We start from the raw sequence: 22,559 nt of genomic DNA on the forward strand, positions 1-22,559 counted from the left end.
ACCCAGGGAAAGTCCTCCTTTCTCCGGACTTCCTTTCTTGTCTCCAGGGTCTGAGATTCCTGAGGGCTGGTCTTAGCAGTAAAGACTGAAACAAAAAAGGCATTCAGTAACCCTGTCTTCTCTGTATCTATTGTCACCAGGGCACCTTTCCCATTCAGCAGTGGGCTGACATTTTCCACAGTCTTCCTGTTGTCAGGTAGTTATGCAGTACAGTTGCTAGGCTCACTGTTTGTTTTTTTAAAACAACAGCATATGCTTTAAATGCAAAAATAGCCCAAATATCATAATATCATGACTTGTGTGGAATAATACTTTGCAGATTTTTCAGCAAGATTTTACAGAGGCTCATAGAGCTGGGACTGTTCAGCCTGGAGAAAACAAGGGTCAGGAGAGATCTTATCAATGTATATAAATACCTAAAGAGAGGATGCAGGCAGGCTATTTTCAGTAGTGCCCAGTGACTGGACAAGAGACAATGGGCACAGACTGGAACACAAGAGGTTCTGCCTAAACATCAGGAAGCAATTCTTTACTGTGTGGTTGACTGAGCACTGGCACAGGTTGTACAGAATGGTTATAGAACCTTTCTCATTTAACATATTCAAAGGCCATTTAGACATGTTTAGACAACCATGGCAACCTGCTTTAGGTGTCCCTGCTTGAGCAACGGGGTTGGAACAGATGACCTCCAGAGATCCCTTCCAACCTCAACCATTCCTTTCTCTTCTGCATGCACTGAAGAGAAAGGAATGAAAATTAAACTTAAATTGTAGTGATTTAAGCCAGCAGGTAGCTAAGCATCACACAGCTGTTTGCTCACCACCACCACCAACTCCAAGTGGGTTAGGGGACAGAATTGTAACAACAACAACAAGTAAAAATTCATGGGTTGAGATAGAGAGAGTTTAATAGGATAGAAACAGGAAGGGAAAATAACAATAATGACAATGATAATTATATAAATATATATAAAACAAATGTTTTACAATGCAATTGCTCCTCCTCTGACTTACTCCTCTGACTGATGCCCAGCCAGTCCCTGAGCAGCTGTCCCCCTCTGGCCAGTCCTCCCAGTTTTTATTGTCACACATGATGTCTTATGGTATGAAATATCCCTTTGGCCATTTTGAGCCAGCTGTCTTGTCTCTGTCCCCTCCCAGATTCTTGTGTACCCCCAGCCTCCTCACTGACAGGGCAGCACAAGAAGCTGAAAAGTCTCTAGCTTAATGTAAGCACCACTCTGTAACAACTAGAACATGAGTGTGTTACCAACATTATCTCTCTCCTAAATCCAAAACATGGCACATACCAGCCACTATGAAGAATATTAACTCTATCCCAGCTACAACCAGGACGCTCATGTTTCAGATACATAAATGAAGTAGCTATTTTAAGGGATTATTTTTATATAATATTATATTTTAATCGGATAATCCTTTATTATGTACTAACCTCAGCAGTGTTAGAAAACAATTTGTTGTCCAATGCATATGTGCATATTTATTTATGATAAATAAGCACAGAATTCTGACTGCTCTGGGTTCTAAATATGGTTTGCAAAATCTGTGCATAAAAATATGAGATTTATTAAAATGTGAATCTAAAATAGTTTCACTCTTTATGGCCTCTCATAACCTTTAGCATGCTGGGGATAAATGAAGTGGGGCTGTGCAAAAAATATATATATTAAAACATGGCACTGGTAGTTGTTTTTTTTTTACAGGCCTGCACTTAGAAAAACGTCTTTCACAAACTGTGAATCCACACCACTGTAATTCAAACAGTAACTCCATTGATAAACTTATGGAATGAAAGAAATTCCTATGGAATGTAGGAAGCTAGAAAAAGAAAGGTAGCCACTGGATCAGTGTATATAAAGAAAACAGTCTAGCAGTGTGCACTTGGAAAAAAAAATAATAATTTATTTTGTAGCTATATTTTAGAAATGAAGCTGTCTGAGGTATTTAGCATTTAGATGATATATTTAGTAGATGATATCTTGCTGGGCTTCATGTGGAGAGTTACAACATATTTTGTCAGGAGTGAATACGATTCCAAAACTAAGCAATACATTTTCATTCGTTCCATTAACCTGTAAAATGAAAATTTAGAAAAAAATTTTAACAGTACTCATCAAGAGCACAACTGTCTTTATGATGAAAACATAAAGAGATGAAATCAAAAGTGGAGAAGAATCATGTTTAGGCATTCTAAACCTGCTTCCTTTCTCACCTTGGGATCCTCTTGGAAATTATGTAGACATATGACACAAGTATTCAAATATAGTTTCAGTTTAGCTTTCCCTAGCTCTAAATTGACAAAAGCTGAAAAGACACATTCTGTTTCTTTTCTGTAATAGAGAATGTTTAGTTCATTAAAGAGAGTGAGCTCTATAAATATTCTTGCTATATGAATATATAAATGATGGGGAATGATGGGATTGTCTGTATCATGTATAAGTCTTCTGTGGACTTGAATAGAATCACAGAATTTCTAGGGTGGAAGAGACCTCAGGATCATCGAGTCCAACCTCTGACCTAACACTAACAGTCCCCACTAAACCATATCCCTAAGCTCTACATCTAAACGTCTTTTAAAGACTTCCAGGGATGGGAGTCTTCCAGGGATAGATGTGACAGCTTTCAACAGAAAATAAATTGAAAGAAAGGGCTGAAAGTCTTTCAGTAAAGTTGATTAATTTCAGAATTCAGGACACAATCCTCAGATCAGGATTCCACTAAACAGTTGGGCTGTGTAAACTAATGATAATCTTTTGATATTAAACAGCTTTCAAAGTAATACCAAAATACAGTTTGGAAATAAATATACATACGTGGCATTTTTCTTAACTTGTCCCTATGCAGAAAACACTGGCATTGTTTATAGAATTTAATCCATTTAGCAGATTCAAGAAAGGGAAAAATACTGCTGTGCAACAGCAGCTGAGAGAGTGAGGAGTGAGAAACAGCCTTGCGGACACTAAAGTCAGTGAAGGAAGTGCCCCAGGTGCTATAGCCACCCTGCAGCCTGTGGCGAGGACTCTGGCAGAGCAGGCTGTGGAGCAGCCCACAGTGTACCATGGTAGAGCAGATCTCCATGCTGCCGCCCATGGAGGAGTCCCTGGTGGAGCAGGTGGCAGGTGGATGTGGCCTGGAGGAGGCTGCGGCCCATGGAGAGCCCCTGCAGGAGCAGGCCCCGGGCCAGAACTGCAGCCCATGGAGAGCAGCCCACGCAGGAGCAGAGGTCTGGGGGGAGCTGCCGCCCACCTGTGGGGGACCCGTGCTGGAGCAGTTTGCTCCTGGGTGATGGATGGACCCCGTGGTATGGAGCCGTGTCAAAGCAGTGCTTGAAGAGCTGCTGCCTGTGGGAAGGCCACACAGGATCAGTTTGGGAAGGATGGCATGCTGTGGGAGGGACCCCACACTGGAGCAGGGGAAGAGAGTGACTGTGAAGGAATGGTGGAGATGAAGCGTTAGGGACTGAATGCAGCCTGTATTCCCCATTCCCCTGTGCTGCTCAGGGGGAGGAGGTAGAAGAGAGTGGATGAGGGAAAGGTGTTCTTAGTTTGTTTTTAGTTCTCCCCACTCTAGTCTGTTAGGACGCTACGTTAATCTACCTACACTGAGTCTGTTTTGCCTGTGATGATAATTGTTGAGTGATTTCCCTGTTCTTACCTCAACCCTTGAGCCCTTTTCATCATATTTTCTCCCCCTTTCCCTTTGAGGTGAGGGAGTAAGAGAGCAGATGTAGTTCATTTGCTCAGCTGAGTAAAACCACCACAGTTATATAGAAAAACAAAGCTGGATTAAATAGTATAAGTTCTGCTATTAGCAACCACTTCAGCTGCTTCAAAACTAGACTAAGCATTGAAGCATAGAAGCAGCTCTTGTCCAGGAAGAAAAGGGAAAAGGGGGAAAGGGAGAGGGAAGAAAGCAAAGGAAGAAAATTATCACATATTGTATTAATGTTTATAGAGATTCCATGGTGGTTGCATAATTTGAATGAATTCTACTTACTTGGGCATTTTGGATCGTGTAGTCTCAGAAAAAAAAAAAATATTGTAGTCACAACTGGGTAAGTTCAATTAAAAAAAAAAGTATACACATATATATTTATTTCAACAGCACTAGTTGAGAACAAAATACAGGGTTATAGGCTTTTGGTGCATCACCCTGCTCTCATAGTTAACTACTTAAGCTCTCTAGCAGTTAGCACAGCATGTATTATCCAGTCCTTGTTTTTTTTGACTCAGACTCCTTAGTGGCATATGTTGTGGAAAAGAAAATGGCCAAGATGGAAGCCAATCAGTGGTTCTCTTCACTGTGAAAGACATCTTGAAATGAAAGGATATGAAAAAATAGGAGAAAGAAAGAGTTTAGAACCTATTCATTGATACTTAATATATATGAGATTTTTTTTTAATATATATTGATATGTGGCCTATTTGGATCCCTTTTAATCTAAAATTGTTGATTTTACAACTCCTCTGTTGTACAGTTTGTACTGTTAGAATCATTTCTGGATGGAGGTAAAGGGTGGAGGAACTTTAAAGGTAGACTTGACCATCTGTTTGTAATCCTGTCTCTTGGTCCTGTGTGTCAGGTCCTTGAAGTTTGGTTGAGAATATTGCATCTAATACGTAGAAAAATACCAGGCTTCAAATGACCCAAACTCTTCTTATTCCAGTGACATTTCCTGTGCAAATATATAATATACATGACACTGCTTCATTAGAAGATTGTTATTGACAGCTGCCTTGAACAATATTACTAAGTACCTATTACTTCTACTAATTAGTAGCAGCTACTATTAACTACTAAAAGTTATAAAGCAACATGGGAGGATAAAATTAGTGGCAGCTGATTTTTCTGGTGAATGCTGTTTGTTTTTTTCTGCAGGTCAGAATGTGTATCTTTCTGCTGGTTCCCTTTGAGAAGGCACAGACCACTTGCCTTGGACACAACTCTAGATATATATGCACTCTGTTTTAAAAATCTGTCTTTATTCTGTACTTAACAGAATACTCCAGTTCAGTTCAGGTCACTGTAGATGTCCGCCTACCAGAAATGAGGGTGTAGCCAGATACATTAACATCTATGTGACTCAGGTTTTATGTGGTCATGTAACAAAACCACAAAATTCCAGTTATTGAAAGAGACATACTGTCAGATCCAAGATAAATGTCTTGTCCTGTTGAGTCTGAAGTTCTGTAGTTACATTCTATAAGCCAAACTCATTTTGTGATTATTTTCCTTACTTTAAAATAACATTAAAAACCCTACACAGAACACCACAGGCTGTATCAACTAGTTCCTTAGTGTTGTTCCAAATCAAGCAACGCAATTGCCAAGTAGACCACTGGGAATTAAACAGGCCCACAAAGAAGTTAATTTTTATGAACAAGTGAACATTCTGTTAGAGAGGGTATAAGGGAATTGATACTTTTTATCTCCGTGGTTGTGTATTTCAAAGGCTATACCTTCTACTTTAGCTACAATGATTAGTAGAATTGTAATTTATATATTTATGAAAAATACTTAGCATTTAAGCAACAGAGCAATGAAATAACTGATGAAAACAAATTTGGCTCGATCATTAACCGTATTTGCAAACTACATTTGCAAAGTCTCAGTTTGGGTATTGGGGATAGCTACTATAATGTATAAAATTATCACAGCAAGTACCAAAAGCAGCAGAAACTACCATAATTCACCGCATCCTGAAAATGTTACCTTACTTTGGTTTTTGAAAAAACTACGGAGATTTTGAGACTCAAGAAAACAATTTAAAACCAATCTTTCCTCCTCAATTTTCAGAACGTTTCAGGTTTAACTATCACAAGATAGTGCTGTTATTACTTGAATATTCTCTGTTACTGCTGCCTTTTGTGTACAGAGTAGTTCACTGAGAGACATCATAAGTCTTACTTGGCTTTCAGGGAGTGAACCTGAACATAGAATCATAGAATCATTAAGGTTGGAAAAGATCTCCAAGATCATCTGTTCCAACCAATCCCCTACCATCAATATACCAACTAAACCATGTCCCAAAGTACCATATACAACATTTCCTTGGCATTACTCCCCAAGGCTCATCTCTATTGAGCCCCATTTCATCCCATTCCCACTTCATACCTAGTTTTAAAGCCCAGTGAAGCCCTGCTGGCTCCTGGTCTAGGATCTGTTTCCCCATTTGAGAGAGGTGGGACCCCATCTGTAGCTATCAGGCCTTCATAACACACACCTGTGGTTATCACCAATGAAATTGGTAATACCAGAAATCACTATTGTCTTACAATAAGACTGAGAGAAAAAAGAGTAAAGCCTGCAATCAAGCCAAACCAATGATTTATTTTCCTTTTTACTATGTTTTACTTATTTTTTATTTCATAAATATTCATTTGAAATAAGAATTAACAAAAATGCAATAAATTCTGAAGATGTTACTTTTTCTTTGTGTTGGCACCAAAGACAAAAAGCCTTGAGAAAGTAACTTATGAAATCAATCCAGAAGGGCAAAAATGTTAGGTTTTGTGAACTATTTTTCTAGAAGAAGGAAGCAAGCATACATTATATGGATTTATAAATATTGGAAACAGAGACAAATCAAGTATGTCCTTCAAGTTTGGTTTGGCGTGCCGTTGAGAAAACTCTGAAACACAACTGTATGTCAAGCATACGGAGTTCAGAATAACTACTGTATGCTACTTTTACCTTTCTGTCTTTTTCAGCTCTTGGATCAAACAATATTTGAGTGAACTAAAAATATAACATTCACCAAATATGAGATTTCTGCTATTCAATATGTATTCTTGAAGAAATTATTTTTTGGCCATATGTGTGGCAAAACGTAATATATTCTTTGTGTTTTGTTGTTGTTGTTTGTTGTTGGTTTTGTTGTTTTTTTTTTTTCATTTTGTTTTGGTCATACAACTTCAAATCTTGAATAAAATATAAGAGACAACTTGGCTTTTCTAGATGTGACCTAATGATTATGTCCATGTTGTGCACAAGCCATGCAGATCTGCTCTGACTGGCAATACATTGCAGAGACAAAAGTATTAGTTCGTAATCAACAACAGTAGAACTGTTAAAGTAAATGTTAGCAAGCTGGGAAAAGTATCATCTACTATTTCATTTTTCAGTCGATTACCATAATTATTAACTACCTTATAAACTTCTCTAAGCAATTTAGGTTAACAGGCAGTGATCAAAAATATCATTAGATTGGTAACTCTAGCTTTGGTAGCCATAAAATCTCATTTATGTACTTATGGTCTTATTAAAATATGAACTGCAGTAATGAAATATCTGATTTGTATGGCATTTCTAATGTTGTCATACTGTTCCTGTCATATTTCCTTGGAAATAATGCAAAGGAGATATAGCTGTGAATCAGAGAAGAAAAGAAAAGAAAAGGAAAAGAAAAGAAAAGAAAAGAAAAGAAAAGAAAAGAAAAGAAAAAGAAAAGAAAAGAAAAGAAAAGAAAAGAAAAGAAAAGAAAAGAAAAGAAAAGAAAAGAAAAGAAAAGAAAGAAAAGAAAAGAAAAGAAAAGAAAAGAAAGAATTTTGGATCACTCAAACTACTGTTTGAGACTGCATTATTTGGTCATTGATGAGGGCAGATAAGGAATGCATGGAGCCAGAAGCAAGGATACATGCCTGCATGTAGCTATATTATGAAGAAAGGTTTCTGTCCCTATCAGCTGCATAGAAAAATACATCTCATAATATGGTCCTTTCCTGCATGGAACCTTTTTGGATCACAAGTCACACATTAACCACTTAGTTATAGGGCTTTTTCCTGTTCCCAGCATAATAATTTTTTTCTTCTTGTGTTAAGTAAATGAACAAAAATGGAATAAGTATGTATTTAACAGATTATATATTGATTAGTCACAGATAAAAAGCATCATAAATATCTGCTTTTTGTGTTTTAAGGAACTGAACTGGTATGGATCAGCACAAAACAATACCTCACTGGCAAAGCAGCATTTAAGCTATCCTTGATAAAGTCCACAGGAAAAAATCTGCAGGCTTAGCACCCCATGGTATTTTTTCAGTGAAAAGTGTGGGGAGATGATCAGAAATCATGATAAACTCTGTTTGCAGAACTTCCCATGAATGTATTGGCCTCTTCAGAGTTATCTGACAGAGCTAGCACTGAGGCTGGTACAGGTCTACACGTGAAGATTTATTCTAAACTTGTAGTTTTTCTGGTTGCAAATAAAGTCCCCCAGACATTAATAATGTAATGTATGAGCCTGTGAAAATCTGAAACCAACTGAATGTAAAGGCACTACACTATTTTTCCTCCTCTCTATGACTGCAAAGTCTGAAATACCTGTATCCAACATCCCATTAATATGTTTTATGCTAAGTTCAAATAGACTTCTTCTTTATTTTATTTTTCTTCTAAAGAAAATTCTTGAGCTCCCATTAATGAAGATAACAATCATCCCAGTATCTGTTTTGTAAAATATTTCTTATACTTGTTTATGAAGTCACATAGCTAAAATCAGAGTCACTTAGTCCACATCCCATTGCATAGGATAATGTGCAAAGTCAGCAGTGTCATTTGTAAGTAGCAAAACCAGTTAATCCACTGAATTTAAGAAAGAACCAACTGTATTTGCATTCAAGAGAAGAGCTGTAGGCATGTACTACAGTGATGCATTGAGTTTGAACTGTTTTCACAAGGAAATGAAGCATATGTAATTGTAGCATGTGTCTGTGCAATGATTTCTGAGACTTCTTTGAGTCTGAGCTTGTATACATCAAAACTGACAATGATACTGAGGCCTGATGGCCATTTAGCTCAAAGTCTTAAGGAACAGAAACAGAGTAAGTGTGCAAAACCCTATTTATGTCCGCACTGAGAGGGACTGTTTGGAGAAGCAGTAAATTTGCATAAGATGCTTAAAGCCCTGAAAAAGCTTCAGTGAGTGCTTACCTTTTCACTACAGAATCCAATGACAAGACAAAAAGATAGTAAAAACGTGGCTTCAGCAACACTTCTGCTCACAGCAGTTTCTTATTTAGGTGGCTACTGAATTTTTCCTTCCACTGGAGTGAAAAGAGGAAAAGAGGCCAGATTGTTTTCCACACCCAGCAGGTTATAGAAGATTCCCCTCCTACAGAGCTGACAGACTCCTGCACAGAGATGTTTTTCTGTTTAGTCTAAAGTGTCAGGAGAAGTTTTAACAAATTTAACAAAACTAGATGGCATTGTAAGGAAGATGAAAATATTTTTCCTTCAGTAATTGTGATCTGTTGTTAAGAGAGCATTACAGAAAGAAATCTGTCCAGACATGAAAAGCGGCCCTTGACCTGCCCATTTATTTCCTTTCCAGCCTTCTTGGTCTTCTAAGTAGCAATGTGAAACCTATGACAGGTGAAGCTGGTCAACATTTAGAAAACTGATATAATAGAGAAATATAAAATATAAAAATAGAGAAAAATACAAATGGACAAGGAGGTGCAAGCTTTTTGACAGAAGTGTATCTCAAACAACTTTTAGTAGGTTTGGTCCTACTGCTCCCTGACTAAATTTGCCACAGCAGTAGAGTGCACTGCTGAAAACTGTACTTGAGTGCACAGTTTCTAACTGTTAAAGCTGTGGCCATAGGGCTACCACTAGCAGCAGGCTATGGGATCATTTCTTCTAACAAGTCAGTTTAAAACATGTTCTTTCAGTTAGGACTTCAGCCAGGATTTTAACCCAGAATTTTTTATAACAAAAATTACATTTTTAAGATACTTTGTTTAACCCACTCAATGCATACCCTGGAGAAATATGAAAGTGTACCCATAATAAAAGTATGTGTGATTTACACCAGGAAATAAATGTAGTGTAAGGTAGCTCTTGGGAAATGAAATTCCTGGGAAAAGGAAGATGGAAGAAATAGGATTACACTAGCTGTATTTTTGTTGTTGTTGTTCTACATTTTTTAAGTGTACCTAAGTTATGAAATGATTAAGCTGTAAGAAATATTAATGTCCAAAATAAAACATAATTTTAGATTTTACTGTTCCCATAACTTCTACCTCACAATTAATTTTCCACTTTTCTGAATCCCAGCCCTTTTTAATATCTAATATATTAAGTACTTAATCCCATGGTGTAGAGAATATATGAGAAGTACAAAGAATAAATGATGAGAGGATGACTACATAAAAGAATAAAAATCCGTAATAAATACCAGGCAACATAGACTGAAGAACTTTTATGGAAGAGATGCTCCTAGATTACAGGAAATAAAAAAATAAAGCTCCCTATTTAGGCTTTGAAAAGACTTTAGTAACAAAGCATTTGCTTTCTGTTGCTTAACATGAAAGAATGGATAGTTTAGTCACCTGAGAGAGGAATACCAGTCCCCCAGGTCTCAAAGTAAAATCTAATTGTTGATGATGCATAAAAAACCCTGTTTTTCATTATATGGACTGGGTCCATAGCCCTTGATTTAAATAACAATACAATACTAAACAAAAATGTTGTGCAATATTTTTATTTTTCTGTTTTATTTTTCTGATCTACCCTGGGATTAAGCAGATTTTCCACTCTCGGATTACTGGAAGATTGCAGAAAAGTTTCACCTAAACCTGAGATGATTTACTATGCATATATCAGCCTCCATCACACAGAGATTGTACCAGAATGTAGAAAATACAAATATGTCAGCTATTTGTTTCTCTCACCTCCCATTCAGAGATTGCCTGCAGGCAGTTTTTCCATATATTTGGGGTAATATTTGCCCTTGAGTGTTGGCTTTGACTGAGCTAAGAGGTGTAGTGTGGTAGGCATGAGAATGGAAGTACCATTTCTGGGTGAAGTTTTGTAATTTTCATACAGTGCTCATATGGTCCTGCTCACACCATGGATCCAAGGACAGAATCTTGTAGTGCAATAGGGAGCTAGCAAAGAAGAGCAGGAACAATAGGAGATTCTAAGTAAGTGTTCTCTGTCCTGGCTTCCCATTAAATCCCTTTATATGGGTCGAGAATTTAGACCCAGGCCAGTGTGCCAGACTACGTTCGGTATCTTTAAATAGGTGTCTGTTTTTCCTCATTTGTGCAGAGAGTCTCTGCTGACACATACAACTAAGTCTGCAAAAGCGTCAGATGTCTCTCCCTGTACCTTAAAAGAGAATTGTCCTCATTATCTTAGAAAAATATTACATTTTAGTAATGAAGGCATTGGTCATGGCCTTGCAATGATTTTCTCCCTTAAAATTCAGGAGATAAAAAGAGAAAGAGAAAATGAGAAAAGCAATGTCATTTTTACCCATGAAAATACACAGCAGACTTAGTTAATTGTATTTTGTCTGATTTCCAAGGTTACTGTGAAACAAAAACAACAGGGTAATAATTCACATCCATTTTGAACATAATGGAAATTAAGCATAAACTAGCTTTGATGTTGTGAAAAAGTACATACAGCAAACACTGGCATTGGTTATTTCATAAGTAAAGCTCTCCTTTCCTAAACTAAAGCTCTAATCTGATTTATGAAGTGCTGTATCGCTGCCTAGTGGTGAAATATAAAATTTCTGCTACCTTTGCAATCATTAAAGAGTGTAACCTCAAGCTGATAATGGTAACAGCATATCAGTTTATGTAATTTACATATTTACATCACACACAATTTTAATTCCATAAAATCAGTGACCAAGCTTGCCACAGATGTGTACGTTGGACAGCTGCAATATTCAATGCACATTCTGTAATCCTTTTTACAGTTTTAGTTTTGTCCAGTTACCTTTAGGATGGTGGATGTCCCAGAATGCCAGCTCATACACACATCCTATATCTGAAAAAGGCTGGATAAAATGGCAACTTTGGCATTGTTCTGAGTGCAGAGACAGTAGAAAACCAGTTTCAGTGCTGAATTTCTGTGTTTCTAAAGAAATTGTCAAGTTACTCAAACCTGGACTTTTCTCTCTTTTTTTTTTTTTCTTTTTCTTTTCCAGTTTTTTTTTTTTTTTTTTTTCCTACTGCCTTGCACTGAATAAGATAGATCCCTCAACACTCCTGTTTTTCCATGCCATGTCCATTTTGAGCCCCCAGCTGTCCTTCAGTAGTTCAAGTCCTTCTGCATTGGACTTTTCTCTCTCTCTCTCTCTTTTTTTTTTTTTTCCCCGAATATGTGAGCCTTTGGAATTGCATGTTTTAAACCAGGGATAAGAGATAATTCTGTCTGTGTAAGGCCTAACAGCCCTGCTTTTTGAACTCTGCTTCTGATATACTGAAATTGAGGGTGAAAGGACACAGAAAAACAGCCTCCTTATCTGTAATCCTGTTGTCATTGACTCTGTTGTAGGTTTCCTAAAGCCTGTATGCTAATATACTTTAACCACCTTAGAAGTTGGGTTCTGTGAAAATGCAGTGTATTAACATCAGCTGGAAACAGGGACCATGTTTTATACAAGCTCTATTATACAAAAAGTAATACAAATATTCTTCTCCAGGTGTCAGAATGTTTCAGGTTTACAATTACTAGTCTTAGGATAGATCTAGACTCTAGTCCAAACAGCTTTTAATAGCAACCTTTAAGTTGGTATTAAAGGTGAGGCAAGGCAAGGCAAGGCAGGGTAAGGTGAGACAAGAGAGAAAAAAGGAAGGAAGGAAGGAAGGAAGGAAGGAAGGAAGGAAGGAAGGAAGGAAGGAAGGAAGGAAGGAAGGAAGGAAGGAAGGAAGGAAGGAAGGAAAGCAGTATACCTTTGCAAGGTTTTAGTTAGAATTGTGTGTAGGTAATTTGCTCTTGTCATTACTACTACATTGCCAAGAATTTTCTTTCTGGGCATGTTTGACAGAGATTTTTTACTCTTTTTATAGTTTATTTATTTATTTATTTTTTACACATTTACTTCTGTGTGCTTGCTGGAGCAGAAATTCGTTTCAAAACTGAATTTTGACTGATGATGGGTTTTGACTTCGACTTTTCTTATATACACAGTGAAACTAAGGAAATAAATTTGAGAAAAAGGACATAAAAACTGAGGTCTGTTTTACAAGCAGAGCTAATTGCAAGGACTGACGTAAACTCACTGCAACTTTTAGCCTGGTTTTGTGTAACTCTATTGTGTTGTTTATAGAAAATTCTTGCTTTTTTGATTGAGAGGATAACATCTCAGCTAATGTGCGAAAACGGAGGTTGTTTATTCTTCACAGAAGCAAGCACTTGCAGAAGTTTTCTTGCAGTTTATAGCCAGCAAAAGTGATATGTCTTTTGTAGGAAGTAGTTTTTTTGTCAGAAGCACATGAGCATTTAGCATATGAGTAACCTCTAATAGTCAAAGGAAAAAGGTGCATACACATAACTAAGGCTAAGTGTGTTCAGAACTAACTGAACTGGGGCCTAAAGTAGTAGCAGTATGTTATCGGTATTTTAAAAAAGCATTTCAGGTTTTAAGGTTTTTATTAAATGTTTTGAATTAAATGGGCTGTGCACTTCAAGAATAATAACGTTTGTTTGTTTGTTTCTCTCATACTTTATAGAACGAGGCTCAAAAGGAAGTCTTGATCTCACAGAGTTAATAGGAGTTCCACTCCCTCCTTCTGTCTACTTTGTCACCGGCTACGGAGGGTTTCCGGCATACAGCTTTGGTATAGATGCCAACATTGGTCGATTGACAAGTGCTATAATACCACTGTCTTTCTATAGAGACTTTGCTATAGTAGTTACAGTGAAACCAAACAGCGATCGTGGAGGAGTGCTATTTGCAATAACAGATGCCTTCCAGAAAACAATTTACTTGGGAATGAGAATTTCACCAGTTGATGACAGCACCCAAAGAATAATTATGTACTACACAGAGCCTGGTTCCCGTATCTCCCAAGAGGCTGCTTCATTTAAAGTGCCAGTGATGACTAACAGGTGGAATAGGTTTACAGTGACTGTTCAGGGAAACTATATTGCTTTGTTCATGGACTGTGAGAATATCAGGAGGAGTGTTCCATTTCAGAGGTCAGCTGAAGCCTTGGTATTTGATTCTGACTCTGGGATATTTGTTGGTAATGCAGGAGCCACGGGACTGGATAAGTTCACAGTGAGTACAATGTGATACACATCTCAGTATTGTGCACATGTACACTTCAACCAAGAGATTCTGTTTACAATGGTTATATCATGGTTACAATGTATAGAGCTATTTTTTTCCTATACCCAGCTAATGCAGGATGTATAAACTCTGACTTAAAATGCTCATAGAATGTCAGAAATTTAGAAATGATCCAGATATTGAGCTCAATGCTAAGTTTTTGTACTAGGAATTTCCACAGTAAATGTATAATTTACATTTATAGGGCCTTTTTTTTTCTGGAAGTCAGATTTCAGAGTGTCCATTTGTTTAATTTATCTGAATAATACCTTAGTACAATTCAGCATTTTAAATTCTTTTTAGCTTGGTATGTTCATTCCACACTAAATATCAAGAAGAGAGTGATCTTATCAAAGTATAGCTGGAAAATAAGCTGTTTTCTACAATTTATATATTACTTGAAGCTTAATCAGGTGGCTCTAGAAAAATGGAAAGGACCCAACACACTACCACAAGACCAGTATGCAAGAGATTAACTCATTACCAAACTGAAATGGAAACTTCACACCTTTTCTGGTCTTGTACTTCTCCAGTACTTCAAAACTGGTACAGTAGTTTGTAAGAATAATATCTCTTCCCATAAATTAGCAGAGCAGCAGCACAAAACTGAATAGATCCTTTGCTTCAGAAAAACAGGATGTTCTTTCCAAAGTTCAACTGTATTGGCAGATTGTGAGCTCCAACAGGTAAACAGCAAGGATAATGTGCTTGTATCATTTATCTGACTAGACTAAGCATTTAGAAATTATAGGGATGTATTGAACAGCAGCAAATAAGTGGCAGAAAAGGATATGCAGGAAATCTGCCTGCTGGTGTTACCTTTCTGTAGACTGTTGGATTGACTGGACTATTGAGGCTGCCTGATTAGCAAGTAGGAAGGAGAAACTTTCAAGAAAATCAGGTGACTTTGGTACCCCACCTGGAAAATATATGTGTGATGATTAGTTTCCAAGATTACCACCAATAATTCTGTAAATATGGAGAAAAGAGTGCATAGCAGATTACGCTTAAAGGCATCTTCCACTGAAACAGACTGTTCTGTTTACTCTGTATACATAAATTTCAGCCATTCAGCTGATTGCTTCAGTACTATGATTTGTGATGTGTTCTGTAGGTCACATGTATGCTCTTTTGTTTTTATACTTCACGCATCATATGTCACAATGAGTTAGGGGCAGAACAAATAAATTTTTGATAAACCCTCAAGCAAGAACTCTTTGTCCCGAATAGAAAAATACACACAAATTAAGCAAATGACTCTCTATGCCATTTGCTATTTTGCTCTGACTCTCGAGAATTCATGTGTCCAAGGCTCTGTTTACTAGACACAAAAGGACATAACTATAATCAGATTTTAAGGAAAGAAAAGGAAGTTCTATGACTTCTAAATAGAAGTACAAAACAAACATAAACCAAATAATGGGAAAACAGAACATTAAAACATTAAAATTTATTCACATTTTAAAATTGAATTTGTTATCATAATATTTCAGGCCTTAGATAATTTCCCAAGCAAATCATATCAAAGTTTTTTTTTCTGTTATTGTTATTGTTATTATTATTGTTACTATTATTATTATTATTATTATTCACCTTCCTACATGAAATATTACTTCCTTGTACTGTTTTTATTCTTTCATGTAGGGTTCAATTCAACATCTGACTATCAGATCTGACCCAAGATCTACTGAAGACCATTGTGAAGATGATGATCCTTATGTGAGTATTCTTACAAACACTTCATCTATCCTCAGTGCTCATATAACAGATTTCAAGGTCAGTTGCCACAAGTTTTTACTTTTTAATTTAAAAAAATTAAATTTAATTAAAAAAATAAATTTATAATATTATTAAATTTTAAATAGTATTATAAAATAAATTTAAATTTAAAACTAATTTTTTTAATAGTTTTTTTTTTATGAAACTAAATACAGTATTTCTTCATGGCAACATACTGCCATTTTAAAAGCTCTATGTGTAAGAATCTCTTATTTTGTTTTTTTTTTTTTTTTTCTTCTTTCTATAACATGCTTAAGAAAATGAACTGTTTTACAATTTTCTAAAGGGTCATATTCATGAAATACCCTAAGTACTGCAAAATAAGTTAACATCATAATGAGAATGAGGCTTCACCAATTTGGAAAAATAAAGATCAGTCTTTTCTACTTTGAAGTAGCTGATTCCTTGGAGAACATACTTTTTTCCTCTTACTTTTATGAACATGTTATTATGATTGGGTTTTGCACAGGCCTCGGGGGACATCAGTGGCAATGGCAGTATTCAAGAACATGAAAACATTCCTGAGACACAAGAAGCCCTTTCACCTTCTCATCTTCCCATAAGGGTAAATTTATTTGATTTATACACCCTACATTTCTGGTTTAATATTATTTTTTCAGATAGCAAGTCCTAGATTCTATTACTACTTTTAAAAATTTCATTTATTTTTCTCTGCTTTAGTTTAAACTTCTCTGAGAACTTGTTTTACAACTTAATTGTGTGTTGACCTGGCTTCCTGCTTCTGATACGTTTGAAAAAAAGATTATTTTTTATGCATTTTGCAAATAACTCAAACTTTTTCACCTGTCTTATGCTTCTCACAGAACAGCTAATGCTGAAAGAGACCTATGAAGATTATTCTGTCCAAATCTCTTCTTAAAATAGTCAATGACAGATTGGTGCCAGTAGAAAAAAAATGTTCTGATGTAGAAATGGAATTTCTTGCATTTCAGTTTGTTTCCGTTGCCTCTTGCCCTTCCACTGGCTACTGACTGATAAGGGTCTGTCTCTACTTTACTCCCTCTTATCGGGATTTTATATGTATTGATATGACCACTCTGAGCCTTCTCTTCTTGAGGCTAAATGGTTCTCACTCTCTTATCTTCCCTTCATAAGTCAAATGCTCTAGTTCCCTAATGATCTTCATGGTCCTTTCCTGGACTTGATCTAATCTGTCCATATACTTGGGATACAAGATCCACAACAACAGTTTTCAGGATGAGGGTGTTACCAGTGCTGAATAGAGAATAATCACCTCCCTTGACCTGCTGACATCACTGATCCTACTGCAGCCCAGGATGCTGCTGGCCTTCTTTGCCGGAAGGGCACATTGCTGGCTATGCTTCCAACTGCCCACCAGATCCTAGATTTTAGCATGATAAAATTTAAAAAAAAAAAAAAAAAGAAAAATCTGAAATCCCCAAAAAATTACATCAACTGACCTTCACTTTGTCAAACTAGATGGGTTAATCTTGTCATAAAAGGTTTTAATTAAGTAAGGGATTAAGTTTGTTAAACAAGATTTTCCACTGGATTTTGTTTTTCAGTAACTCCCAGAACAATCTTCCTCCATAATTTTACTATACCCTGAAGCGAGACTAACAGATCTGTAATTACCAGGGTTTTCTTTCTTGCCCTTCTTGAAAGCAAGGACATTTGCTAGCTTCCAGTCAACTGGGAATCTCTCTAGATTCTCAAGACTATTGAAAAAATAATAGAAGAGAGGTCTCACAATGACATCAGCCAGCTCTTTGAGTAGCCTTGGATGAATCCTATCAGACCCCATAGACTTATGTGCATCCAGCTGAAGCAGCAAATCTCACAGAAGTTCAGCATTGGCTGGGAGTTTACCATTTCCTGCTGTCACGGTCCTCCATTCAGGGTGCCAGGAAAGCCCATACCCCATCATTAATGTTAAAAGCAAAGGTGAGGAAGGCATTTAAATGGCTCTAGTTTGTCTATATTCCGATTTGCGAGGAACCATCTTCATCAAGAAACAGATCAATGTTGTTGCTGGTTTTCCTTTGCTCTTAACACATTTTAAGAAACTCTTTTTATTGTCCCCCACAGTAGTGGCCATCTTCAATTATAATTGAACCCTATGAATCACCTCCCTACAATGGCAAAAAAAAATCTCTGTGGTCCTCCCATGTCACATAACCACACTTCCATTGGCCATACATTTCTTTTCCCACCTAAGCTCTAAAAGGACTTTGTATTTAAAGAAAAATGTTGTTCCTCATTCCTCAAAGTAGCCAAGACCCAGCCTGATTTAAGGGATTTTTAAACACAAAACTCTGTGATACATTACAAGGCTAACATTATAAGTTTCCTGTAGTTCAGAAAAATTGTAATAAAAGGTTTATTCATCCCTAAAAAGTAATTGCAATATTCCTAAACAGATTGTCAATAGCAAGATCTAGGTATAAGAGAAATAAGAGAAGAAGAAACATTCATGTGGTTTTTTTGTTTGTTTGTTTGTTTGTTTGTTTTCTCAAATTGAGTAAATAAAACTGAAATCAAAAGAAAGTACTTTTGTCAGTTATAGTGGGAATCAGATCTGGCCCCTAGTGGGAAAGATCTTATTTTCCCCTCAAAATTAGCCCTAAGCCCTTTTCTCAATACTTCTTAATAACAAGAAGACCCTTGAAGTTTTTTAATTGATTTCTGCTTTAAAACATATACTAAGCCTTTTTTTTCTAAACAGTTTGTTGGGATTTTATGTATTTTAGCTTGAAGATACACTGGCCGAGCCAGTGGAAGCACCACCAACCATATTGTCTTTTTTGGAAGAAAGCAATTTCTCGGGACATCACAGACCAGAAGAAACCTCTGAAACAGCTAAAATTAGAGAACAAGGCATGATCTCTTTTTTTGTTCATTTGCTTGTTTGGAGGCAGGTAATGGGGGGTTGTCATTTTTGTTATCTAGGTCAGAGTTGGTAGTTTTCTTTTGTATGAAAAATCACAGACATGTTTTGGGTGCTGCCAGGAGTTGAAAATTATATGATTTGTGGGATCCTGTTGTGTTTCAAAGGATCAGCATGTCAAACATTGAAACTGCAGTCTGTTAGACCACAGTTTCTTAACAACAGCAAAGGTAAGTGGTAGCAAATACAGAGAACACTCAATGCATCTCTCACTTCACTCCATATAGATGCTTACACTATATATATTATAGATGCTTGGCATTGTTAAACATGCCAAGTAGGCTTACCCATCCATAGTGTGAAAGTTTCAGTCACTTTTTTTCCAGAAAGTTTTATATTTTAAAATAAATAATATTAATAATTATAAAATTTAAAAGAAGAAGAACAAATTTTTTAAAATAAAAAAATAATAATAAAATAAAAACAATAAAAAAAAAGAAAAAGAAAAAACCTGACCTGTGGAGCTACAGCTGTGATACTCTACACCACTACAGGAATGTACATGGCATTAAAGGTTGGTTTAGGCAAAGGAAGGAAAGGAGAAAAATGCTCTCCATTTTTGCGCAAGGTCATTGAGAAACATGACATTTATTAAGACATGATATCTGTAAATAGTGTCACTGGCTCTAAAATCAAGTGAGTCCTTTTGAAAGAAATTTAAGATAGCTGTTTAATTCAATGACCTTCTGCAACAGCCTTTCATCTAAAACTGAGTACCACCACTGAATAAATGACTATATTCCACTTATCTTCACTGCGAAGAATGTGAATATATTTAGTGCATAAATGGGGTATTTTGGATGCAAGTATTAGCAACATCATGAAAACATCAGCTTATAAACTACTGAGAAATCTAATCCTCCAACTAGCAAGGTATTTTGGTGCATGCCCGAGAACAAGACGCTATTTATCTAAATAAAGTCAAAGGAAATTGTATCTTTTTAAATTTTACATATACTCCAGATAGTGCCTGTTGTACTTATCCCTCCTTTTTTTACATTACATATGTGAAAAATAGGCAATCATTAGACATGAGTTTGAGGCAAAGGAAAATGCAATACAGTCTTTGTCCTTAAATAAACTTTCATTTTATAATTTTATTCTCTCTTCTCTCTTTTCTTTTTTTTTCTTTTTTTTTTTTTTTTTGTTTCTTTTTAAATATTTCAGAGTTATAAAGTGACATATTAATTCTTGGAATACTCTGTATTTTGGTCATAATCTAAATAATTTCTTTGTTCAAACTAATTGCAACATGTGCTATGATAGATAACCTCTGAATCAGTGTAATTTTGCTCTGTTTCTCACTATTAAGTGATTGTTTTATTTAGATTCTGCTGTCATGGAAACTGAACAAGGCAACAGTCAGTCTACCATTGTTACACAGAAAATCTTAGGAGAAGAAGATGCCTCTGGGTTTAGTATTTTGCCAACAGAGAGCGGAGAGAAGGTCTGTACAAAGGATTTGTTATCTGCTTTATCTTTTTTGGCCCAAGGGCAGGTAAACATATATGAACTTTAAGTGCTTTGTTGAGTTGTTTTCTTTGTCTATTACATCTTAGCAGCATAGCAAACCAGAAGTTACTTCTCATGTTCTTGAATGTCCTCTCATGACAACTGACTGAAAAGCACTCTCACTATACAGAAGTTTGGATCTATAAGGATTTCTCACATTGAGATGGACTTGAGATTCTTGATTGAAAAATAATAATAATAATAATAATAATAATAATAATAATAATAATAATAATAATAATAATAATGAAGTTATTACCAGGAAGTAAATATATAGCAGATTTTAAAGGTATAGCAATAATAAACAGTAGGAGCTGCTAGAGGTAGTAGATATGCAATTAACGGCAGTAAAAATATATATATATTTATATATATATTAGTATTATAGGTTCAAAAAATTGTCAATACTAAGCAGCAAATAAACTTATGAGAGATGACACTCACCAGTACTATGGCAGCAAATATACATGTAAAAATATATATTCATAAGACCACTACCAGTACCAAATATATGAAACCAATCCCAGAACAGTGATCCAACTGACCTCAGAAATGGTCCAATTCATTGGAACAACCCCAGAAATGGACACAGAAGGAGGAACCAATAAAATAATGGCCAAAAGTCTCACTTCAAAGTTGATTCACATTCATGGTTTGGAGATCACAGGTTTAGGAGTCAGCCTGACATAGCAACACGGAGTTAGAAGTCAGCCCAGTGTTCCAGGGAAGCTTCAACCTATTTACGATAATAGAAAGAGAAGAATATGTGCAGCATGAGAAATTTTCAGAGAGGGAAGCTCCATTTGGGGTGAAAATCAGGCCTTTTTCATACCATAAAGACAAGAAAGTACAGGACGGCACCACTTCAAGCAGTCAGTAGATGCTGTTGCTTTCTGATTTTCTCCTGAGACAGCCAATAGATGATGGTGTTTATTATTTTCTCAGTTAAACCACAGGATAATGCAAGATATTTAGTATATTTAATTTTTACTTATTCGGGGACAGAAAGGTCAGAATGGAGAAGATGGGCCCACAGGACCTCCAGGAAAGGCCAGGAATAGGAGATGTGCAGAGAAAAGACCCAGGATCTCCTGGACCTTCAGCAAAACATGGCCAACATGGTCCACCTGTGAGTATCGTCTGTTGAAAGAATGCATGTGCTTTAGGAAGGGTAATAGTTATTCATGTGTAAAGGCCTGAAACACCATAGCCTCACACACTGTCATCAGTTATACTTCTAGAAGATGTGTTTTTAGACCCATGAAATCAGTTCAGGAGTATCTGCTTTGCACATGTGTTAATGGCTATACAAGGGCCTGATAGAAGGAATCATCAGAAAGCACAAGGCAAACAACTGAGGCGCCAACATATTCTCCAAATATACAAGCATTTTCAGGACAAATCAATTTATTTATTTTTTCCTGCTAGGGAAAAAAATGGAGTGCAACAGTGGGACTTCAAAGTAACTAGTGCTTACATTTGTTTTGTTACTATAGTTACTTAGAAAGTAAACCCTCTTATTTTCCTATCATAGATATTTTGTTATAAGTTGTGAAATGAACATTACCCTGTATTTTTTATAGTTAGTCTTTTGTCCATGTGCAGTGTGTTCCAGCCTTGCGTATGTCTGTGCAACTCTACTAATGGACTGAGGGGGCTTCACTCAACAATAAAATTAGTAAACATGGGGAATGTGGCCCTCACTATCCATGAGGAGATGGTTGGTGACCTGCTACGGCACTTGGATGTACGCAAGTCGATGGGGCCAGATGGGATACACCTGAGGATACTGAGAGAACTGGTGGAGGAACTGGCCAAGCCGCTTACCATCATTTATCAACAGTCCTGGCTATCGAGGGTGGTCCCAGTCGACTTCTCCCTCAGTTACATTAGCATGGGACAGTTCTTGTAGATTCTGGGTAATCTTCAAAGTAGTCAACAGTGCTTGAGCAGCAGCATGGAGCTCAGAGACTGCCAGCCTAAAAACCTTCAATAACAAGGCTAGCCTGCACGGAACTTGAAGCTGCTGTGATGACAGTGACAACCTGCACAGGCTAATGTAGTGTACTCTTGACATAACCTGTAAGGATTAGCTTTAAGCATGCCTGAAGCTCTAGTGATCCTGTCTCACTTAACATGTCTAAGCATTAGGGCATGAGTTTAGATTGCTGAGCTGGGTCTAGATATCCTGACAGTATAAAAGGATAAGTATAAGTAAAAGTATAAGGATAAGGAGTATATA

General features: G+C 36.5%; 1 protein-coding gene across 1 annotated transcript in view; it reads left to right on the forward strand.

Moving 5' to 3' along the window:
• LOC116485808 (collagen alpha-1(XV) chain-like) overlaps positions 1-22,559 on the forward strand; it is a 113,330-nt gene that overhangs the window by 21,697 nt on the left and 69,074 nt on the right. Inside the window, 7 exon segments of the mRNA XM_032181450.1 lie at positions 13,496-14,046; positions 15,742-15,816; positions 16,346-16,441; positions 18,609-18,735; positions 20,134-20,252; positions 21,323-21,426; positions 21,429-21,446. Coding sequence (XP_032037341.1) covers positions 13,496-14,046; positions 15,742-15,816; positions 16,346-16,441; positions 18,609-18,735; positions 20,134-20,252; positions 21,323-21,426; positions 21,429-21,446 — 1,090 coding nt within the window.

Source organism: Aythya fuligula, chromosome 2 (genome assembly GCF_009819795.1).
Source record: "Aythya fuligula isolate bAytFul2 chromosome 2, bAytFul2.pri, whole genome shotgun sequence".
Taxonomy (NCBI): Eukaryota; Metazoa; Chordata; class Aves; order Anseriformes; family Anatidae; genus Aythya; species Aythya fuligula.